This window comes from Oenanthe melanoleuca, chromosome Z (assembly GCF_029582105.1).
Source record: "Oenanthe melanoleuca isolate GR-GAL-2019-014 chromosome Z, OMel1.0, whole genome shotgun sequence".
Classification (NCBI taxonomy): Eukaryota; Metazoa; Chordata; class Aves; order Passeriformes; family Muscicapidae; genus Oenanthe; species Oenanthe melanoleuca.
Genome location: NC_079362.1, coordinates 26655598 through 26674843, shown reverse-complemented (window position 1 = coordinate 26674843; position 19246 = coordinate 26655598). Strand labels below are relative to the sequence as shown.

At 44.1% G+C, this 19246-nt stretch overlaps 2 protein-coding genes across 3 annotated transcripts in view; one reads left to right on the top strand and one right to left on the bottom strand.

The window, feature by feature from the left end:
- Positions 1-1157: 1157 nt before the first annotated feature.
- DNAJC25 (DnaJ heat shock protein family (Hsp40) member C25) lies at positions 1158-8565 on the bottom strand. Its single transcript, XM_056514021.1, has 4 exons — positions 8210-8565; positions 7107-7259; positions 4741-5211; positions 1158-1851 (listed from the first exon to the last, which is right to left on the bottom strand). The coding sequence occupies exons 1-4, from the start codon at positions 8516-8518 to the stop codon at positions 1729-1731; spliced, it is 1056 nt and encodes a 351-aa protein (XP_056369996.1). The 5' UTR covers positions 8519-8565; the 3' UTR covers positions 1158-1728.
- A 2575-nt stretch (positions 8566-11140) lies between these two features.
- ECPAS (Ecm29 proteasome adaptor and scaffold) overlaps positions 11141-19246 on the top strand; it is a 62752-nt gene continuing 54646 nt past the window's right edge. The window contains exons 1-2 of one of the 2 annotated variants that reach the window (XM_056514822.1): positions 11141-11222; positions 18561-18691. In XM_056514822.1, the coding sequence (XP_056370797.1) occupies positions 11201-11222; positions 18561-18691 (153 nt within the window). In that variant the 5' untranslated portion in view covers positions 11141-11200. Of the gene's footprint in view, positions 11223-11377; positions 11569-18560; positions 18692-19246 lie in introns of those variants that run through there. The other variant, XM_056514821.1, reaches the window with a different exon arrangement.

Below are 19246 nucleotides of genomic sequence, written 5' to 3'. Positions count from 1 at the left end.
AGTGCTGTGTTTTGGATTCAGAATGAGAATGGTGTTGATAAGACAGTGATGTTTTGGTTTTTGCTAAATTGTGCTTATCCAAAGTCAAGGACTTCTTTCACTCCTTGTCTCATGCTCTGCCAGTGAGGATACATTAAAAAAACCGAACTGGGAGGGAGCATAGCTGGGACAAATGGTTGAACTTTGGCTGAACTGGTCAAAGGGATAATCCACACCAGAGAACATCATACCTGGTATATAAACTGGGAAGTTACCCAGAAGGCTGGTGGATCTGGGTCCAGGAAGGGGAGTCTGGCACTGGTCAGTGGCTGGTGAGCAATTGCATCGTACATCACTTGTTTGTTTTTCTTATTATTTCCCATTATCGTATTTTACTTTATTTTCAATTACTAAACTGTTCTTATCTCAACACAGATATTTTACTTGAATTGTCGTCTCCATTCTACCAGGGTGGGAGGAAGAGTGAGGAGAGTTTAACAAGCAGCTACAAGGTGTTTCATCTACCACTGAGCATAAAACTACAACATGTGTTTCTGAATATGTTATTTTAAACAGAAAACTGAAACATGTCAAAAATGTGCAAAAGGTCAGGAGGAGCAAGTTCACTCCCAGAATCAATCTCCACAGAAGGCAGCTAAGAAGGCACTACTTTCAGCAGTTTCCTTCCAAGGAACTCACTTTTACAGATGTGATGATAGGAGAAAGACTATGCTCGCATCTTTCCTTCCCCAGTAAAATTACTGAAAAGGAATAAGGTAGCAGAATCCCTGTTACCAGCAAATCACAGACTGTTACAGAGCAAACCACAGACTGCTGTTACGCATTATTCATTCTAAGTACTCAGAGGTCTGATCAGAAGAGATAAATGTAATGAATACTTAAGATTTAGAATTTAAGACTAATTAAATCTGCATATATAAACTTTTATTTACATAAGGCATCAAAATTGCCCTTTTTAACAAAAGGGTCATTTTCCTCTTTAACCAATGCTTTGGTGAAAGAAACGTCACTTTTAATAGACTAATATTCACTGGTATACTTTTTCTGAATAAGCAGGTATAATCCAATGTACAAGACGAAAAACCATAAAATATCCAAGCATACTGTTTCATGAATTACTCTGTAAAACAAAGAATTAAGGCTTGTTTGCATCACAATGATGATCAATCATGCATCATTTATTCCCACAAAGAATAAAATCGGTTTCCAAGTGAAGCAGGAATAGCAGTAGTCTTGTATAATCCCCATATTGTTTACATGAAAAAAAACCCTATTTGGCATCTTAGATTGAAAACTAGGGGAAAAGAAAACAGAAAATGGTCCTTCCTTCAGAATCCTTTATAAGCATTTTCAGTTTCCACTTTTAGGAACCCCTCAGTTTAAAGAAGAAAACTGGGACTTCCCAAGGTTTGAACTAAAAACATTCTCAGAGAGCCCAGAGTTATGGTTTCATTGATGATGAATATGAAGTATCTAGCAAAAAATACATTGTCTGGAATAATGAATTCCACACTGATATCCCCAAATAAATGGCATATATACATTAGGCTGAGCCTGTTTAATAGGTCTGATTTATAAAAATGGTAAACCTGTATTATGCTTCGGCCTGATGTAATAGTTCCTGAGTTTTAGATCACTGCTAAGCCACAGCAGACAAAACTCTGAATGATGTAATGAAAAGTTTTGCAAATCACTTTCAGCAACAGCACACATTTTGTTCTGCAACTTTCAATCATCAATAAAGGTTAGTCTTCCAGGTCCTTCGTTTTTCATCCATCGCCGGTATCTCTTCCATCTGGGATCCATGGCCATCTTCTTTTTTAACTCCTCCTCTTGTTCTCGTTTATACACCTGGTAAGACAGACAGAAATTTTTAATAAGAATGAAGAAACAGCTTAACTGAGCCTCAAGTGGGGTGTAAGTGTTTATACTTCAATCATTTGCCAGCTTATTGCTCTTAGAGAAGACTGGATTGCAGTGCAGAAGCAGACCCACCAACAGAAGGTGTCGGAGCACTTGCAGCCCAAGACCCTACTGCTGCCCAAGATACTTTGTACTTTTGCTGAGAGCAGAACTACCTTTCTGTAAGCTCCAAAACATTTTTTTTGCTGGAGAATCAGATGCTCAACAAATTCAACAGAAGACAATACATACTACGCAATGGCTAATGTTTGAAAAAGCCAGCCTTGTGAGTCCCTTTCAGCACACACACTGTTCAATGCAGCTGCTCAGCTCCTCCTTTTAGCTGTTCACCCTTTTCAAAGTCATCACCTAACGGAATCTACTATGGAACTTTTTGCTCCTAAGTCAGGATCTCAACGAAGTTGAGAATATCTCAAATATCTCTGCATCCAGTATTTATAGTACTAAAAGATAAGCAATTATATTCTGACAAGAAATGGTGTCACTGCAATGGAATCTACGTTTATCACCAAAGTCAATCATCATTATAAAAAAAAAGGTCAAAAAAATGCAACAGCATCCGCATTTTTATTCTGGAATGCAATTTATGTAGATGCAGTCAGCATAAATCTCTATACCATCAATGATTTTATCATCTCAGTGTCTTAGTCTGACTCAAATGCCAATTAGAGTTCTGCTATGCATGAACAAGATTTAAAGAGTATTGTATTATAGATGGCTACAAGAACTCACAAACTCAATGCTCAGTGATCATAACGGTTTTAAGAACCATTAAGAAACAGTAAAAATATTGTGGAGCTCTGTGATGCACCCGTGTATTGAATTCCTGTTTTTTCTCATCCTAAAACAACACTGGAAAACTGAACAATACATAGATAGACATCTCCAGTGCTGAAGGAACAGACAAGCTTTTGGGGAGAAACACTACAGCATTATTTTTCAGACTAGAAAATATATGACTATGTTTCAAGTAAGTATATGGCAGTGACACACAAAAGCACAGCTAGCACAAGAACAGAATAAAGCATGATTATTCTCAATTTTCAGTAATACTGGAATGAGCAGGAGTCGTTGGCTTCAAGAAAATCCTCTTCTACCACCTTCTACAAGTATTGATGAACTCATGACCAGATGGCACAGCAGACACTGAAAATTTTAATGCATTGAAGTGACTAGGTAAAAACTCATTAAAGCAATTACTAAAATATACCATTTACTTTTCAGAAAGTCACAAAGCTGCAAAACATGTTGGATAAGTATTACTATTCAAGTGCAGCTGTCACGCAATCTGACAGGGAAAATGAACTCCTGGCCACTTTACGAAACAAGTGTGAGCTAAAAAGACTCCACTTATGCAAATACAGTTCTTTCACATTCAGGGACCAAAACATCCGTTAAAAACTGCATGGGTGAAAAACCAGGGCATTTTTTTCTCTACCACAGGTTACCCATCCAATCTTTTTCCACATTAATAGCTGCTTTAACTAGCAGCATTACTCAGTCTTTGGACCTCCAGACTGTTTTCTAGTAAGCCCATCCTAATTGAACATGTACACATACCTGGCAGCTAATCCTTTCCTTACATTAACACCTATTTTGCTATTTTCCTCTTCAAGTTTGTAGAGCAATCCACCCCCATCTGCTTTTGAAGAAGCATTCTCTTTGGTGTCCTGCCACCATCACATCTCTTTTCCCAGCATATGTAGAGCAGCAGCACCACCTCCTTTTCCTCTTATGCAGGTTAAATTCATATTCTCATGTTTTTCTTTAGAAACCTCCAAATGTCCCACGTGGAACACCAGAAAGGCTTTGTCAACCTGCCATGTCCCAGCACCCCAAATAATTCTGGACTGCAATTCCATGTTGTGGCTAATGTTCTTTCTCTGCTCTCACAGAATTCTTAAAAGTTATATAATGACTATATAGTATTGACTGTTGATTTATTGACTATCCATGGCAAGAGTAGAAGTTGTACCCAATGGTAGTTTTTATGCAATCCTTACTTGAGTAGGTATACAGCACTGCAAGAACAGTCCATTACTCACCACAGACCAAAGAACTATCAAAGGACAGTTGGGAAAAACAAAACAAAACGAAAACAAACAATCAAAAGCCCCTGAGCCAGGAATTAACAGCTTAGAAGACTGGTGGAATAGGAGTTTCAGACAATCTGGGAATTCTTATTACAAATTATTGCTGTTTGGAGAGCAGAAAATAGTCTTCAATTACTATTGCTCTGGGAGTGCTGGATAACTAACATTAGTTTTTCCACTAGGACTACTGATAAGTAACAGAGAAGAAAAATTTTTGGTTTCCCTGAAGCTGCTGGATAGACCTTAAAGACATCATCCAAAAAAAGATAAGTGTATGTAAAAGTAGCTGGAACCAGTGGGTGAACAAACAAAAAGGAATACAGTGGTGGTTTTGGCATGTAACATGAAGCAACAGCACATGCCTGAAGAAGTTGTTCAAGGAAAGGTCACCTGTAATATTGAAGCACTGAGTCAATACAACCACCATAGACTCCTATAGACAACCCTCTAGAACCATAAAAGGAGGAGCAGGCCAGCAGGAGTTGGAGGCATGCAAATCAGCTCTAGGAAAAGTGCTATTTATATATTTGCTAGAAAGTATATTTAATGAATATGTATGATCATGACGGAATAAATACCCCACCATAAAGTTCACAACACATATTTGATTAGAGGATATATGCTTCAGGTATGTCCAGTGCTGTAATAAAGAATGCCTGTTTTCTAATACTTCAAATTGTGATATAAAGTTTACTTCCTGGCTGATTTCAGTATCACTACCCACCTCATAGTTTTCTCGTATCCATAGCTGTCGTTCAAGAAAGGTCTCTTTTTGATGATCTTCCAGGCTGTCAAATTGAGACTGAGACATTTTCATGTACCTTCTTATAATATACAACTTCTCTTCCACACCATACTCTTGCCCTTTAATAGTGAAACAATAAATCCACCAACAGTACCAAACTATGTATTTGCACCAGTAAAAAGGAGCAAGAAGGATCTGAAATAGAAGGATATCATATATTTTGGGCTTCTGATAACCACCCTTTATGTCTATTTTATTTTTAATAATGTCTTTGATAATTTCTTCCTCCTCTTCGCGAATTTCTTCTTTAGACCGCCTGTTCTTGCCTTTTTCTTTAGTCTTGTTGAGTAAACCTTGTTGCCTGGCAATCTCAGTAGCTTGTATACGGTATTTTGGCACAGATGCTAAGTAGTTGATAGCTTCATTGTAACTACTCCACCAGCTGAAGAACTGTAATTTAAGAACAGTAAAAGTAAAACCCATGTTTTAATACAGACACATTCCTATTTGGGGGGTTGCCAGGATAAGAAAAAAGTAATGCCATCACACACTCTTAACCACAGTTATATTACAGAAAGGGCAAAAAGTGAAGCTAACAGTACTTCTGTGGTATCACAGAAGCTATAATCATCCCTCCAGACTCAGTGAAGCACCTGGAAAACAGACGTATAGAAGTGTTATCTCACAGCAATTTATGATGACAAGGAAGGCCAAGCAGACATTGCTCTGAACAGTTTTGCTCCTGAGTAGATGGCAATCTCCTGCAAGTTAACACCAGGCTGTGCCAGCCATTCTCAGAAGCCCCTCTTCTTATATTTATAAATATAGGAGCTAGTATACAAAGATTTAAGTATAAAATTGTTACCCTTTTAAAACAGTTCACTGAACATAAACTAAATATGTGACAATCTCATTAGTCAGGCAGTGTCCACTTTACAAGACTCAACATACCTCTCTGGTCTCCAGCTGCACTCTGGGTTTCAAGGGAGTGGGGGGAAAAAACCCCAAACAACAAACCAGAAATATACTGCCTGGGTGAAAACAGAATCATGAATCACAGAATCTTCCAATTCCCTGAACTGGAAGAGACCCACAAGGATCTACAAGTCCAACTCCTAGCCCTGTACAGCACAAGCCTGAAAATGCTTCCTTCTGAAGACAGAAGCAGCACAAGGACTAGCTGAGAGCTGACGTTTTTCTCATCTAGTGTCCTATAAATGACCTGAGATAAAGCATGGAAAATATGGAAGAAACCAGACAGGCACAAGAGGGAAAAAGTTAGCAGCTGGCTTTCATTCTTGGGACATCCAAACATGTCTCAGTGACACAACTTTTTTAAGAATGATGCATCTTATACCATTTACCAAGACAAAGCTCAGACATAAACCCACTATACAACCTTAGCAAAGGCCAAGAAGCAGAAACAACAGAAAGCAAGATGGGCAAATCAGCTTACACAGATGCTTACACTGAATTTAGAACCATTTGGCAGCTGGACTCCAGGTCTGCACTTACATAAGAAATAAGATGTGAAATGAAACTTTGCCATTGGAACTAAACCTGAAGAGAAATTAGCTATTTGGTTTTTCAAATTCTGATCAACATACTTTTTATTCTAACTTCCAATATCCCACTGAACATTGAGCTACCTGCACCACAGCATAAGCTATATCTTAATCTCTTAAACTTCTTGGGTATTTTTAACAATGCTTTGAAGCAGTGATTTAAAAGACCCTAAAGAGAAGTTACACATTTTCATCCTCTTGTCAGCAACAGCACAAGTTTTTTCATCTAAAACACAGGGGGTTTTCTGGGCCTTGAATCTACAACCTTCAGAGTAAACTCTGCTGAACTGGATTTCCTTCTCCCCTGACTTAATCAGCGGGAATACACTGCAATGCAATATTCACACATCAGTAAATTGACATTCAGTCCTATCATCTGAATTAAGTCTTGAATTCAGTTTGCTACTAGTGTGTTTTTAAAAAAAATTTACTTACGCATCTTGACAAACTAGCATGTTATTTGGGGCACTAGTCGTGCCTGAGCTACTCTGAGCCTGCCAGGAAGAACCAAGTAAATTCTTCAGAAAAGATGTACCTTGTCTCAACAAAATTAGAAGAAACTAATCTCTACTTTTGTTCAGGGTATCAAGAGCAGTCAAAAATCTGCTAAGTACCTCTTGACTTCAGGATTTTTTTGGACACCACACAGAACTGGACCACAACATACAGGAACAGGGCTCCTCACTGACACTTTTTATTAAATGGCACATTATGAGAGTGGCCAGTACTCTTCCTGTTCAGAAACTCACAGAGCAGTACAATGTAAACATGAAATTTTACCTGAAACACAGAGATGGCACAGACCGTAACTAGGATCACTATTGTGACATCTACTTTAGGTGCCAGTCTCCTGCTGTAGTAGTGGTAATAATGCCTGTAATACTCTTCAGGATGATCCAGCATGTAGTCATAATCTTTACGTGTTTCTTCATCCTGCAGGATGAGATGAAAAACTCATTCAGGTTTAAATTCCTGCTTTCACTGGCTCTATTATACCTGTGTTTTACATCTTATTAAGGACCATGCTCCTGTAAAACTGCTGACAGCCCAAGTGAGTATGAAACACAGTGGAAATTTGTCCTCACTTATTTGTCCATGCACAAATGACATGTTTAGTCTTAAAATAAGGAGGCACTATGCAAAGGCATTTAAAACTAGAAAACAGACAAGCAACTAAAATCCACAGAGTAAGTTGTTTAACTTCAGAATGGGAAGCCCAGATGGATTGGAGTTAATAAGTACTGCTCAGGAAAAGATTTTCAGATGAAGAACCTATTAGGAGATTGTTTTACAAAACTTAAAGGAATTAATTTAAAGGGCTACAGAACCTGTCCAATGGAAAGCCAATCCAAAACCTCATTGTTCTCATGTTCTCTGAGCTTTTCATCATTTTCCTCCACATAATTGTGAGATGAGAAATTTAATTTTGCCAGGCTCAACTGCATTCCTTTCAAACTCCATCCCCCCTTCCCCCCGAAAAAGAAAAAAAAAAAAAAAAAAAATCCCTTTTCTAATCCCCTGAAGCCTTAAAACACTTACAGGTCTCCTTCTTCCATTCCTGGGTTCCATCTTTGCCAAGTCACACATGCTTTTCCCTGAGAAGCCTTCCCTTACAGATCCCATATGCTACTCGAGTCACTGCTACTTTTAAAGGTATACACCTCCAAGATAAAGCCCAGCCGGTTCGTTACAAATAAATAAATAAGACAAATTATTTTTAAAATAACGCATTCTAGACACGGGAGGATTTTCCAGAGCACTCCATCCTCCCTCCCGCACTGTCGGGCAGGCTACGGAAGGAGGGTTTCTCGGGGTGATTCTCCTCCCCTCGCTGACTGCTTACCGGAGCGGCTCCGGCCGCGGCGGCGGTCCCGCTCTCTCACCTTGAGGGTCTCGTAGGCGGCGGCGATGAGCAGGAACTTCTCGTGCGCCGCCTGCGCCCCGCTCTCCTCGCCGCCCGCGGGCTCCCCGCGGTAGCGGTCGGGGTGGTACTGCCGGGCCAGCTGCCGGTAGGCGCGGGCGATCTCCGCCTTGCTGGCCTGCCGGCTGACGCCCAGCACCTCATAGCAGACTCGGCGGCCGCAGTAGAGGCGGTCGGTGAGGCCCCGCGCCGGCCGCGGCAGCAGCGCCGCGCACAGGCACAGGCACAGCGCCCACCGCCCTCCCGGACACCGCGCCGCCGCCGCCGCCATTTCTCCGCCGCCGCCGCCGCTGGGGCCGGGCCGCGCTCCGCGCCGTGCGCGCGGCCGGCGGGGCCGGCGCGGGAGGGCGGGGGCGCGACAGGGGGCGGGTCGCGACAGAGCCCGCGCGCGGGCGGCGGGGCGGGCACGGAGCGCGGCCTGCTCGGCGCGCCCGGCCGGCGGCCCTTTGTCCCCGGCTCCTCGCAGGCTGCTGCCGCCCCGTTCCGCCAGCCGCCGTGTGCCCTTGCGTTGCACCCGCGCCAGCGGAATCCTGGGATGCATTCGGAAGAGCAGTGCCGGCAGGTCGATGAGGTGATCCTGGCCCTGCCTGAGCTGCCGTGTTCAACTCCGAGCTCCGCAGCTCGAGAAAAGCACGGAGGTACTGGAAGGGCTCCAGAGGAGGCCACAGAAGTGATCTGGGGCCTGGAGCATCTCTCATGAGGAGAGACTGCAGGAACTGGGCCTGCTCAGTCTGCAGAAGAGACCACCGAGAGGGGATCTCATTAATGCATAAAAGTGTCTCAAAGGTGGGTACCAAGAGGGTGGTGCAGGACTCTTCAGTGGTGCCCAACGACAGTATGAGGAGCAAAGGCCATAAACACAAATTTCATCTCAACATGAGGAAGAACTTCACGCTGAGAGCGGCAGAGACTGGAACAGGCTGCTCAGGGAAGTCATAGGGTCTCCCTGTCTGGCTGTTTTCAAAACCCGCCTGGATGCGTTTCTGTATCGCCTGCTTTAGGTGACCCTGCCTGCCAGGGTGGTTGGAGCAGATGATTTCTAGAAGTCCCTTCCAACCTCAATGATTCTGTGATTCTTCCAGGGAAGAAACCTTTGAAGTACTTCCTGAGCCTGTTCCTGGTTTGGGCTTGCTTCTGGTAGAGCTCAGAGTCTGACCAGCTGCCATGTGGACTCCAACGCAATTTAACTGGCAGTCTCCCTCACCTGAGAGAATCAAGAGCTGTCTGGATGTAATCCTGTACCATGTCCTCTAGGGTGGCCCTGCTTGAGCAGGGAGATTGGACCTGATATCCTTCCTGCCTGACCCATTTGGTGATTCTGAGTTATTCTTTATGCACAGCTCCCTGAAATGGTGCCTTGACAGCAAGTCTGCCACCTGTGATGTTCTGTACCCAAAGACTTCTCCTGGAAAGGAGGATTGCATCTCTGCTCTGGTGTAACCACCAGGAACATCACCTCAGTGTTTGACCTTTCCTAAAAAAGGAGATATGGGCTTGATGCTGTAAATATTCAGCACAAAAATGCTCAGCTCATCAGAGAGAATGTTCTGTTCTTGAAGCTAGGAATAAGTGTACCTCCCACGTGGCTGGTCTCCTCTGCCTGTCTCCTTTCTGCATTAATAAATGCTTATAATTTCCATCAGTTTTGAATGGGTCCTAAACCTGCTTACTAAATAAAAAAAAAGGCTACCTCTTTGCACCTGATTAGAGCCCAGCCTCTCAGCATTGGAGGCTGGGAGTCAACTTCTCAGACCGTGACCTTAAAAAATTGTGGTGGGTTGACCTGGGCTGGGTGACTGGTGCCCACCAAGCTGTTCTCTCACTTCCCCTTCTCAGCTGAATGGGAGAGGGAATAAGATGGAAAATTACTTGTTGATTGAGATCAGGCAGTTTACTAAAGCAAAAGTAAAAATTTATGCACACACAAGCAAAGAGGAAGAAAACAATTTTATTCTCTACTTTCCATCTGCTAAGACATATCTGGCCATTTCCTGGGGAGTGGAACTTCAGGATGCATAGAAGTTGCTCTGAAGGCAAATACTGTAAAAAATGAATGCCCCCTGTTCATCCTTTCTTCAGCTTTTGTGTCTGAGCTGGCCTCATATGCCATGGTGTATTGCTTTGGTCAGTTTGGCTCAGCTGCCCTGGTTGTGTCCCCTCCCAGTTTGCTGCCCACCCCCAGCCCCCTTGATGGAGGGAGGAATGTTGGAGAGACAGTGCTGGTGCTGTGCCAGTGCTGCTCAGCAATAGCCGAAACAGCTGGTGTGTTATCAGCACCTTTCCAACTCCCTGTGCAAAGTGCAGAAGCTTTGCGGGGGCTGCTCTGGGGAAAGGAGCTCCTGCTCAGCCTACATTGCACAAATGTAGCAAAAATGGTGCACAGAAGCTTTTGTCACCTCTTTTTTTGTGGCTCGAGAAACAAGCTAGTCCTCTTGACAGCTGTCACTTGAGCTCACGTCTGCTTTGGGACTGGTTCTGGAGCTCCCGGGAGATGTGGCCGGCTGTCCCCGCGCCACCTGCAGGAAGCAGAACGGGAGCTGGGGACCGGGCGCCACGCTGTCTGCTTCCAGACAGCGACGCCTCGGCTGGGGCACCCTGCCAAGATGCCCCTTACAGAGATCACGTACGGCATCGCAGAGTCTGGGAAAAAGACGCAGTGTGGTGGTCTCTGAGCAGCCCAGAGGGCAGGGGAGGAGGTCTGTGAAGCACGTTTACGCCCTTCGGGAAATGGCTGTGGAACGGACGCTCGGCAGCGCCGGCGCAGGGGGGCGTGGCCGCGCCGCTCGGTGGGCGTGGCCATGCCATCAGTGGGCGGGGCCGCACCCGGCTGTGGGCGGGACCCTCTGCCCTCCCCTTGCTAGCGCACCCAGGGCCGCGCGGGGGCGCCCCACGCCGCTCCCGTCCCGTCCCGTCCCTGCGCCGCCGTGCCGAGCGCGGAGCCGGCGCGGCCGCCATGGAGGTCAGCGCGGACTCCGGTCAGTGCTGCCCCCGCAAACCTCCTCCTCGGGGCCCGCCGGGCGGGGCGGCGGCGGCGGCGGGGCTGGGCCGTGAATGCGACGGGGGGGGGGGCGGCGGGGACGGCGGCTCTCTCTAAATATAAACTGGCTGTGACAGAAGAGCGGGCGCTGCCGCTGTCGAGGGGATCCGCAGGGAGCAGGAGGAGGAGAAGGAGGGGGTGGAAGAGGTGGAGAGGGAGGAGGAGAGAGGCGGCCGCCGGCCCGGTGCCGGTGCCGGAGAGGGGTGGGAGGCGCGGAGCGTCTCTCGCCGCCTCCCTTCCCTCCCCAGCCGGCAACATGGCCGCGGCCGCTCAGGACGAGCTCAGTGAGTGCTCGCGGCGCAGGGACTCGCAGCGGGGGCTGGCGGGCGGGCGAGCGGGCGGGCGGTCCGGGGTTTCCCCGCAGAGGGTCTCCGCTGCGGTGGGGGCCCGGCCCCCGGCCCGGCCGGGCGGTGACGGCAGCAGGGCCGGACCGGCTCTGGGAGGCCATCTCGGGAAGCGGAAAGCGGGAGCAGCGGCGCCTCCGCACCCTGGCCCCGCCGCGGACACGCCGGCTGCGTGACCTTGCGGGGCGGCGGCGGCAGCTCCTGGCCGGGACGGAGCCTGGGGTCGCCGAGATTCCCGGCGCAGGGGGAGCGGCCACCGCCTGCCGCTCCTGAACGGGCGCGGGCGGCAGCGCCTCTGCTCGTCGGTGCTGTCGCCCCGCGTTGTGCCAGCGCCGTGTTCGGACCGCAGCAGCGGTGTGGCACAAGGCGGGCCGGCACGTCCAGGGGCGGGTTCCCGCAGCCCCTGAGGCGCTGTGCCGGGCCGTGGGTACGGGAGCGCAGCGCGGCCGCCCCTGCGGCGCTCGGCACATGACCGGAGGTGCCGCTGCCGCCGAGCGTTCGAGACGGCGGAGCTCGGCCCTGCCTTCTAGTCACCTCCTAAACCTTCCTCAGAGACTCTGGGAAAGCATGCGATTAGCTGCTCTTTGGAGAAGCCTATGGAACTTTAAAAAAAAGCGGTTTTTCTTCCCTTGCTTTTCCTGGCCTGCCATAAAGCTGGTTCTTATCTGGGAAGAGTTAATAGCAAAATAGCATATGACTCAGCCAAATGAGAGGGCCTTTGGTTGCCCTGAAATAGTACTTGGCTGTCGTCAGAGACGAAGGGCAGAAGAAATGCTTTGAGCATATTTGAGCACTATTGGCTTTCAGTACTAAAGAATTTCTGTGCTGTGCTTGTTTCTTAATTTGTGGGGTTTTGTTTGTTTGTTTTAATTGTGACCTTCTGCATAGACAACATCCTAATTCTGCTTTGTTAGATGTTACTGAAACTAGGCTCAGTGATATGAAAATGCTGGGGATGTCCCTTATGTAGCCAAGGTCCCGTGGTTGAGTAGAGAAGAATCTTGACCCTGTACTCTTCCTAGAATTGGAGGACCCAAATGCCAGGCTATTTTTTCCATTGGCAGCTGGGATAAGTGATGTAGGGGCAGTGAAAGCTCTCACTGCTGCTATCCTCCAAGAGATTCTGTTAGTTTTACAATGCTAATGTGATTCCACTTGATGAAACCAGTCAGTGTAAGACCTCTTCCTTGTAACTCCTTGGCTTTTATCTGTGTATAGTCTAGCTTTCCAGGCTTCAAATCTGCTTTTGCAAAAAATTAGTCCTCAGCCATGTGCCTGTTGCTACACAGCCCTTTCTCTTGAGCTGGGCCAAAAAGACAAATGTCCCTCGACTGAGATTCACATTAATAATTACATTATGCCATTCATGTCTTTGACAGCTGCATCCTTCAAAAATGAGGGAGTTTTATTGCTTTGCTTAGAAATCTTTTTTTCTTTGAGTGGGGGGAGGAATGTCTCTTTGGAATTTTTTTTTGTTTAGTGTGTTTTTTTTGTGGTACTTCTCTGTCACTGAATAGAAAGTACTGTAATCTTAAATTAAAAAAAAAAAATATTTAAAGCTAATGGAAAAAAGAGTAACTTCATGTAGAGAAGGAGAGGAAACTAAGCCTCCATGTCGGCTTGCTGTCTTTTGATACATTCAGCTAACTTAATTTCAGCATATTTGGAAAGAAATTTTTTTTAATAGGATGATGGATAGTCCTGAAATAACAAGAATAATTACCATTAGTTTTAGGTTGAAAAACCAGGTTTTCTTGCTTTATATTCACATGGCTGTAGGAAGCTTTCATCCATAGCCCCAGTCAAACATGGAAACTCTGAGTAAATGCTATGTAAGGGATGCTTCTCATTTTAGAGAACAGATTGTTTGAAGGCAGCATAAGATATGGCAGTTTAGAAATTAATGCAAAATCAGTAAGTTTGCCCTAAAGCCATAAGAGTTCAAATGCAAGAGAGACAAGTCATCCATTTAAATGGAGAACCTGTGCCTGGCAAATTGCAGATTATTTGGATTCTGGTGTACTATTCAAGCTTTTATGCAAGCTTTTCTATAAAATGAAATAATAGGATGGGAAAAAACTATAATAAACCCCCCTTCCAACAGGCCTTCCTAGCCTTTTTCAGTGAAATATTGTAAAACAACCTGCTGACTGTCCTGTTTGTACAAGTGCTCCCTAGAGTGTTTTGGTTGTAGGCACACAGTGGGTTACTGGTGGAGACAGGAATAGCACCAGCAAATCCTGGCTCACTGTTTGCTGCTATAATCATACTAGATATATTTTCTCCTAGAGTCTAATAGCATTTGAACAAGAATTTGACTCCTATTTTAGTAGCTGCACAGCAGATGAGAACTTTATTCTTTCTTCTGCATATGAAACAATGCAGAAGCAGTTGCTTAGTTCTAGAGGGACAAAAGGTTGTGTTAGAGCTTTTGCTTTAGTAGGAACCTGCCCGTAAAACTACCCCTGCCATGTAGGAGGTGAAGTTGAAATGCTTTTATGCCCAGGACTCTTTATTTGGTCCTTTGGAGAAAATGTGGGGGAATGCTTGTGATTGTAATGGTTCTGCAGAGTTCAGGTAATAGAGGAGGGTTTCAGGGTTTTTTGTCTGATTTACTGAAACTGTTAGAAATTATTTATTTAGCAGTTCCACCAATCTGTCTAACTAATAGTTCTTAGGAAAGTAAAAATGAATTCTGACTTCAGGCAGAGGTCTCCTCTGTTCTGCAGAGGACTCAGACACTCTTCTTAATTCCTCAGATGTTTTGTGGTTAACAATCAAACTATGAAGTACAGCTAGTTTGACATGTGCTAGCCCCAGCAGTTTCTTGTGTCAGTTTTCATAAAAGGAAGGGTGTGTGTTTTACTTGATACTCTGCTACACAAATGTGCATTGCTGAGGGGTCTGTGTGGAATAACTGGTGAGCTGTACATAATATCTATAAATACCAGAGGGAGCTGATTTGAAATGGAACTGTGCTTGGCTGAACTGAGAGATTTCTGTGATAAAAATGCAGATAAACAGTGGCATAGCTATGTCAGTAAAGTCAGCCTTTTTTTTTTAATAATTAAAATAATGAGGGTACTCTTTGAATTCTTGGCTGCATTGAGGTACCTATTTCACTGTTTATCCATATTTTTATCCTTTTTGTGTCTTTCTCTCAGTTCTCTTTGACAGGCTCTCTGTCAGTATTTACCAAATGAAAGGAAAGGGCATGTTTTTTCTGTGAGCAGGCTGTGGGGTTTTGCTGTTACCTTGGGTGACCTAAAGGTCAGTTCTGAGGTAACAAAATTACTCTGACTCTTTTATGGTGGTATTGCAGGATTTGGGAATTAGTGTGTCATTGTCAATGTAGCTTTTTTGTAGAATTTGTATCCTTTATCTGTGTTTTGAAAATGATTCCTTTCTTTTTTGTCTTTGCAAGGTTGTTAAGTGCTGTAACCTGTATTCCTCCTCTAGTCTTAAATTGAGATTGGAAAGAGCCAGAAGTGAAACGCATTTTCTCACAGATAGGTAGCTGCATTGCCATGGTAACTTGGGAATTACAGATTCCAAATACACCATGTCAGTTTACACAAATTGGACACTGGCGTTGGAAATACGGATACAAAGATGTATCTTGGTTTTCTGCCCCTTTGTTTTTTACATACAATGAAAGGATGCATATGCATCGTATGCAATGCTTTTTGTTTGCTTCTCCATATTTATCTTTGTCTTCTTGTAAACACCTTTTTTCCCTCAAGAAAGTGCCACAAAATTGGCATTTTTCATGGAAGTACTACACAGCAGCATAAAAACAAGTGATTGTGCCAAAATACATGCATAAGTGTTGCAAATTCTGCGTGGACTTAGTTGTACATTTTTTAAAAGTAGAACTACTTACCGATTCTTTTAACTCATGGAACTTATTCTTTGTTGTGTTGTGTTTTTTAATCCATAGTAAAATGCTAACTGTCATAGCTGTGGCACACATATGATGTTTCTAAAATTGGTTTCCAGTTGCTAAGGCTTTTTCCAAACGGTTTTTGTCCTTTCTGCCCCTCTCCCATCCTCCTTGCTATGTGGTAAAGCAAGTTAGACATCTTGCTTTATTTATTTCTACTATCAGATAAGCTCCTAAAATTACAATTGTGCAGTTTGTTGGTTGGCAGTAGGGGCTGTAAAATCAAATGGGAAGATTTTAGCTTTATACTTAAAAACTTGGGAAATGCACGAGGTGTGGAATTGAGACCAGTTGCGAGTCAATTGTCCTGTTTGATATCTGGTGCACGGTGGTCTGCCTGTTGGCTGAGGCTGAGTGGAGGCTGTGAAGAGGGAAAGGAGGGAAAGACACTTTCCTCATGCCAGCCAGGAGGTCTGCAGCACACATAAAGACAGGACACAGCATCTGGAGACCCAGATACTTAATCTACAGTTACTTTCCTGGCCCATTGTGTCTGATGCTCTAAATCACCAGTGTTTATGCTTTCCTGTAATGAATGCTGTCAGCTTGAGAAATGGTCTTAATTGCTAGTAGAACAAAAACCGTGGAGGAAATATTTGATGTACAATACTTGGGAGGTTATATGGCTCTTTGTTTTCCTGTGCCACTGCTATGGATACAGACTGCTTCAGCAGCAAGTGAGAGTGCTCTGACAAACTCCTGACTGGTTTCTTAACTACATCCAGGTGACCAGTATCCTTGAATTTGCTGAAGAGTCTTGTAATGATTATGATTAAGGACAGAATATCTGATGACTTGAAGTATTAGGGCTTAAATGGCTTTGCAGCAGAGGCATGAGAAAAGTAATAAACTTATCTCACAGGCAGCATAAAGAAGGGGGTAGCTTTTTGTCCTGCTGATCTCTGTTGTTGTTGGTATTATTTCCACCATTCTGGTTGCTGCTTGAAACAAGAGAATAGTGGAAGAAGCTGGAAATGGGGCAGATGATTGCAATTCAGTGCATTGCTGCATTTCCTGAGTGCACATGCAAAGTGGTTTCTCCGCCTTTCAGAACTTGTGTGTGTAGTCCAGCAACTAGCAACAAATGGCTTTGGAACTTCAGTTGTGTTTCCTTACACTTGTTTTTCATATGTTGTTATGTGAAAGAACATGTTGAGAAAGTTCCTCAGTTGACTTGCTTGAGGATGATGGATTTGCAGTGTTTTCCTGGCATTCTGGGTCCAAGGGAAAATATTTGATAGTTTTTTATTCATTGTTTGAGTAATTTCAGCTGCTTGATGTGACTTCTACTTGAAGTAGCCCCTTACTGCCTGTGGGGTCGTGAGACATTAAGGAGGTCCTTGAATGAGGGTTCATTGGGATGGGAGGAGTGGAGGAAATATGACACAAAAAGGAAGGTGAAAAGAAATCAAATGTCATGATTTTTAAAAAAATTGAAACATGAGATAAGTGTTGTAAAGCCATAGACTCGATGGCAACCTGAGTGGTCTGTGAAATCTGAAACGAGATTGACTCTTATCTTCAGTTTATATTATAGATGCTGCAGAGTTTTGGCTTGTAGTTTCCCTGATAGTAAAATTTCATTGTTCTCTGTCTGTTCAGCTGCCTGTCATATTTGCTCAGCAGAAAATGAAGTCTTGGAAGGGATGGGTTGTTTAATGTGCATCTGGCAGAGGAGGAATGGTGATAGGAATGCAGGGATAGCATAGGTTTTAAAAATAGAACGGTAAAGGCTTCTGAAGCTAAATCATCCTAAGTTTACAGATTAGAATTGTATTTGCCTTTTATCATCCCTTATGTTCACTTTGGTTCTAACCATATCCATTCACCTCAGTCATTACTGCTGCTCTGTACCAGGGCTTTTTTCTTTTTTCCCCCCCCATTGTAGTCCTTTACAGTCAACTTGGTGATCCTTCTCTGCTCTCCTCCATCTCCCTCTAATCTCAGCTTACTGTAGGTCACTTTACTTTAGTCTTCAGAAAAATTATTTCCTCCTTGTAAGATGTCTTAAGACATTTAGCCCTTCAAAAGCATTGGGTCTCCTTGCTACCTGTGGGTCTGGGCTTCATTGCTGCAGGATGAAAAACAGATACTTCTGGTCCTGTGCACAAGGACTCTTCTCTGTCCAGCTGTTGGGAATGCTGCTGTTGCAGGGAAGGCTGTGTTTTGCTTCTGTTGTAGCTGTTGGGGCAGCTGCATGCTGCCACTTAAAATGAGGACTTTTAACCTTGTTTTTATGAAAAAAAATGATCCTCACCCTTTGTGTTTCAGCCATTGGCAGAAGATTTTGGTGTCACCTGTTTTTGTTTTGACTTAGTTTGTTCCTTTCTGGGTGTGAGGTGTAGAGCAGCTGGCCAGAGGAAGACTAATTGAAACACACCAGCCACTTTATAGAGTGGTAATAGGATCACAACAGCCTGTCCTACATTTCATGCTTGTGCTCTTACTCCTATTGATGATAGTCTTTTTGAAAAACAGATCAGCTACTTATAACAAACAAGTAACTGGTTCAGGCAACATTTGTTCAGATTTTTCTGGGAGACTGAAGTGCCTCAGCGCACAGATGCTGGACAGGTTAGCCTGTGTCAAGATATCATATGAATACTCCTGTAATCCTAATCTGTGAGTATCAAGTGTACCCTGGAGCAGTTGTCTAAAGCTTCAAAAAGCGTGATTTTTCACTCTAGCTTGTTTCTTGTGCTTTCAGGTGTGCAGACTGTACAGGCAAAGGCAGCATTAATTGCTTTTGTCTTTGCTAGGAAAGGTCTCTATGTACTTGTGAAGGCTAGTACTGGACCTAAGGCTGGTTTCTACCATCAATAGTTTTCTCAGTGTTAAAAATCTGTGATGAGAACTGTTGATATATAAGTACTCTAATGACTGCAGCATTTCTTGTAAGTCCGTTAGGGGATGTTCAGAAAAAGTTTTCTTGCTACAGGAATTTTAAGTTTCAACCAGTTTCTATTTTCTTTTCTTTAATTAATTGCAGATCAGCTGGAGCGTGTATTCTTGCGTCTTGGCCATGCAGAAACAGATGAGCAGTTGCAGAACATTATTTCCAAATTCCTACCGCCTGTTCTCCTCAAGCTGTCCAGCACACAGGAAGGAGTTCGCAAAAAGGTAAGCGTTCAATTTACTGTAAAGATGCACTGTTCTGATCAGGGAGAAGGAAATGTCCATGTGTATCATGACTTGCTATGCTTGGATGTTCTCTGTTGAGAAAATTACTATTTGAGGAAAAATTATCATTACTGTAATAAAGAGTTGGTTCATTACACCTGTTAGAACTTAAACAAAACAGTTCCCGTGTCAGCACGGGCTTTGCAGATGTGTGGAGGTTGTATTTGTTTCCACTTGAGGCCAGCTAGCTCTGAGTTAGCCTGGGACTGAGCCTTGCTGCCATAGAGACAGTTGTCTTGGCTTCCAGGGCTGTTGTGCTTCCACCTGACTTAGGGCACATGTGAAGCAAGCTTGCTTCTGTGCACAAAATACCATGAAGCCATACTCGTTGGTGTCATTCACTTGGCAATAAGAATAAGAATAAGAGCAAGAACCAAGTAATTTTGAAGATGGTCTGTGATACCTACCTGAAAAAAATCAGTTCACTGGTACAGAAGGCAGCTTTATCACAGAATTTGTTCAGGTAATATATACCTGAATGACCAAAACTATTTG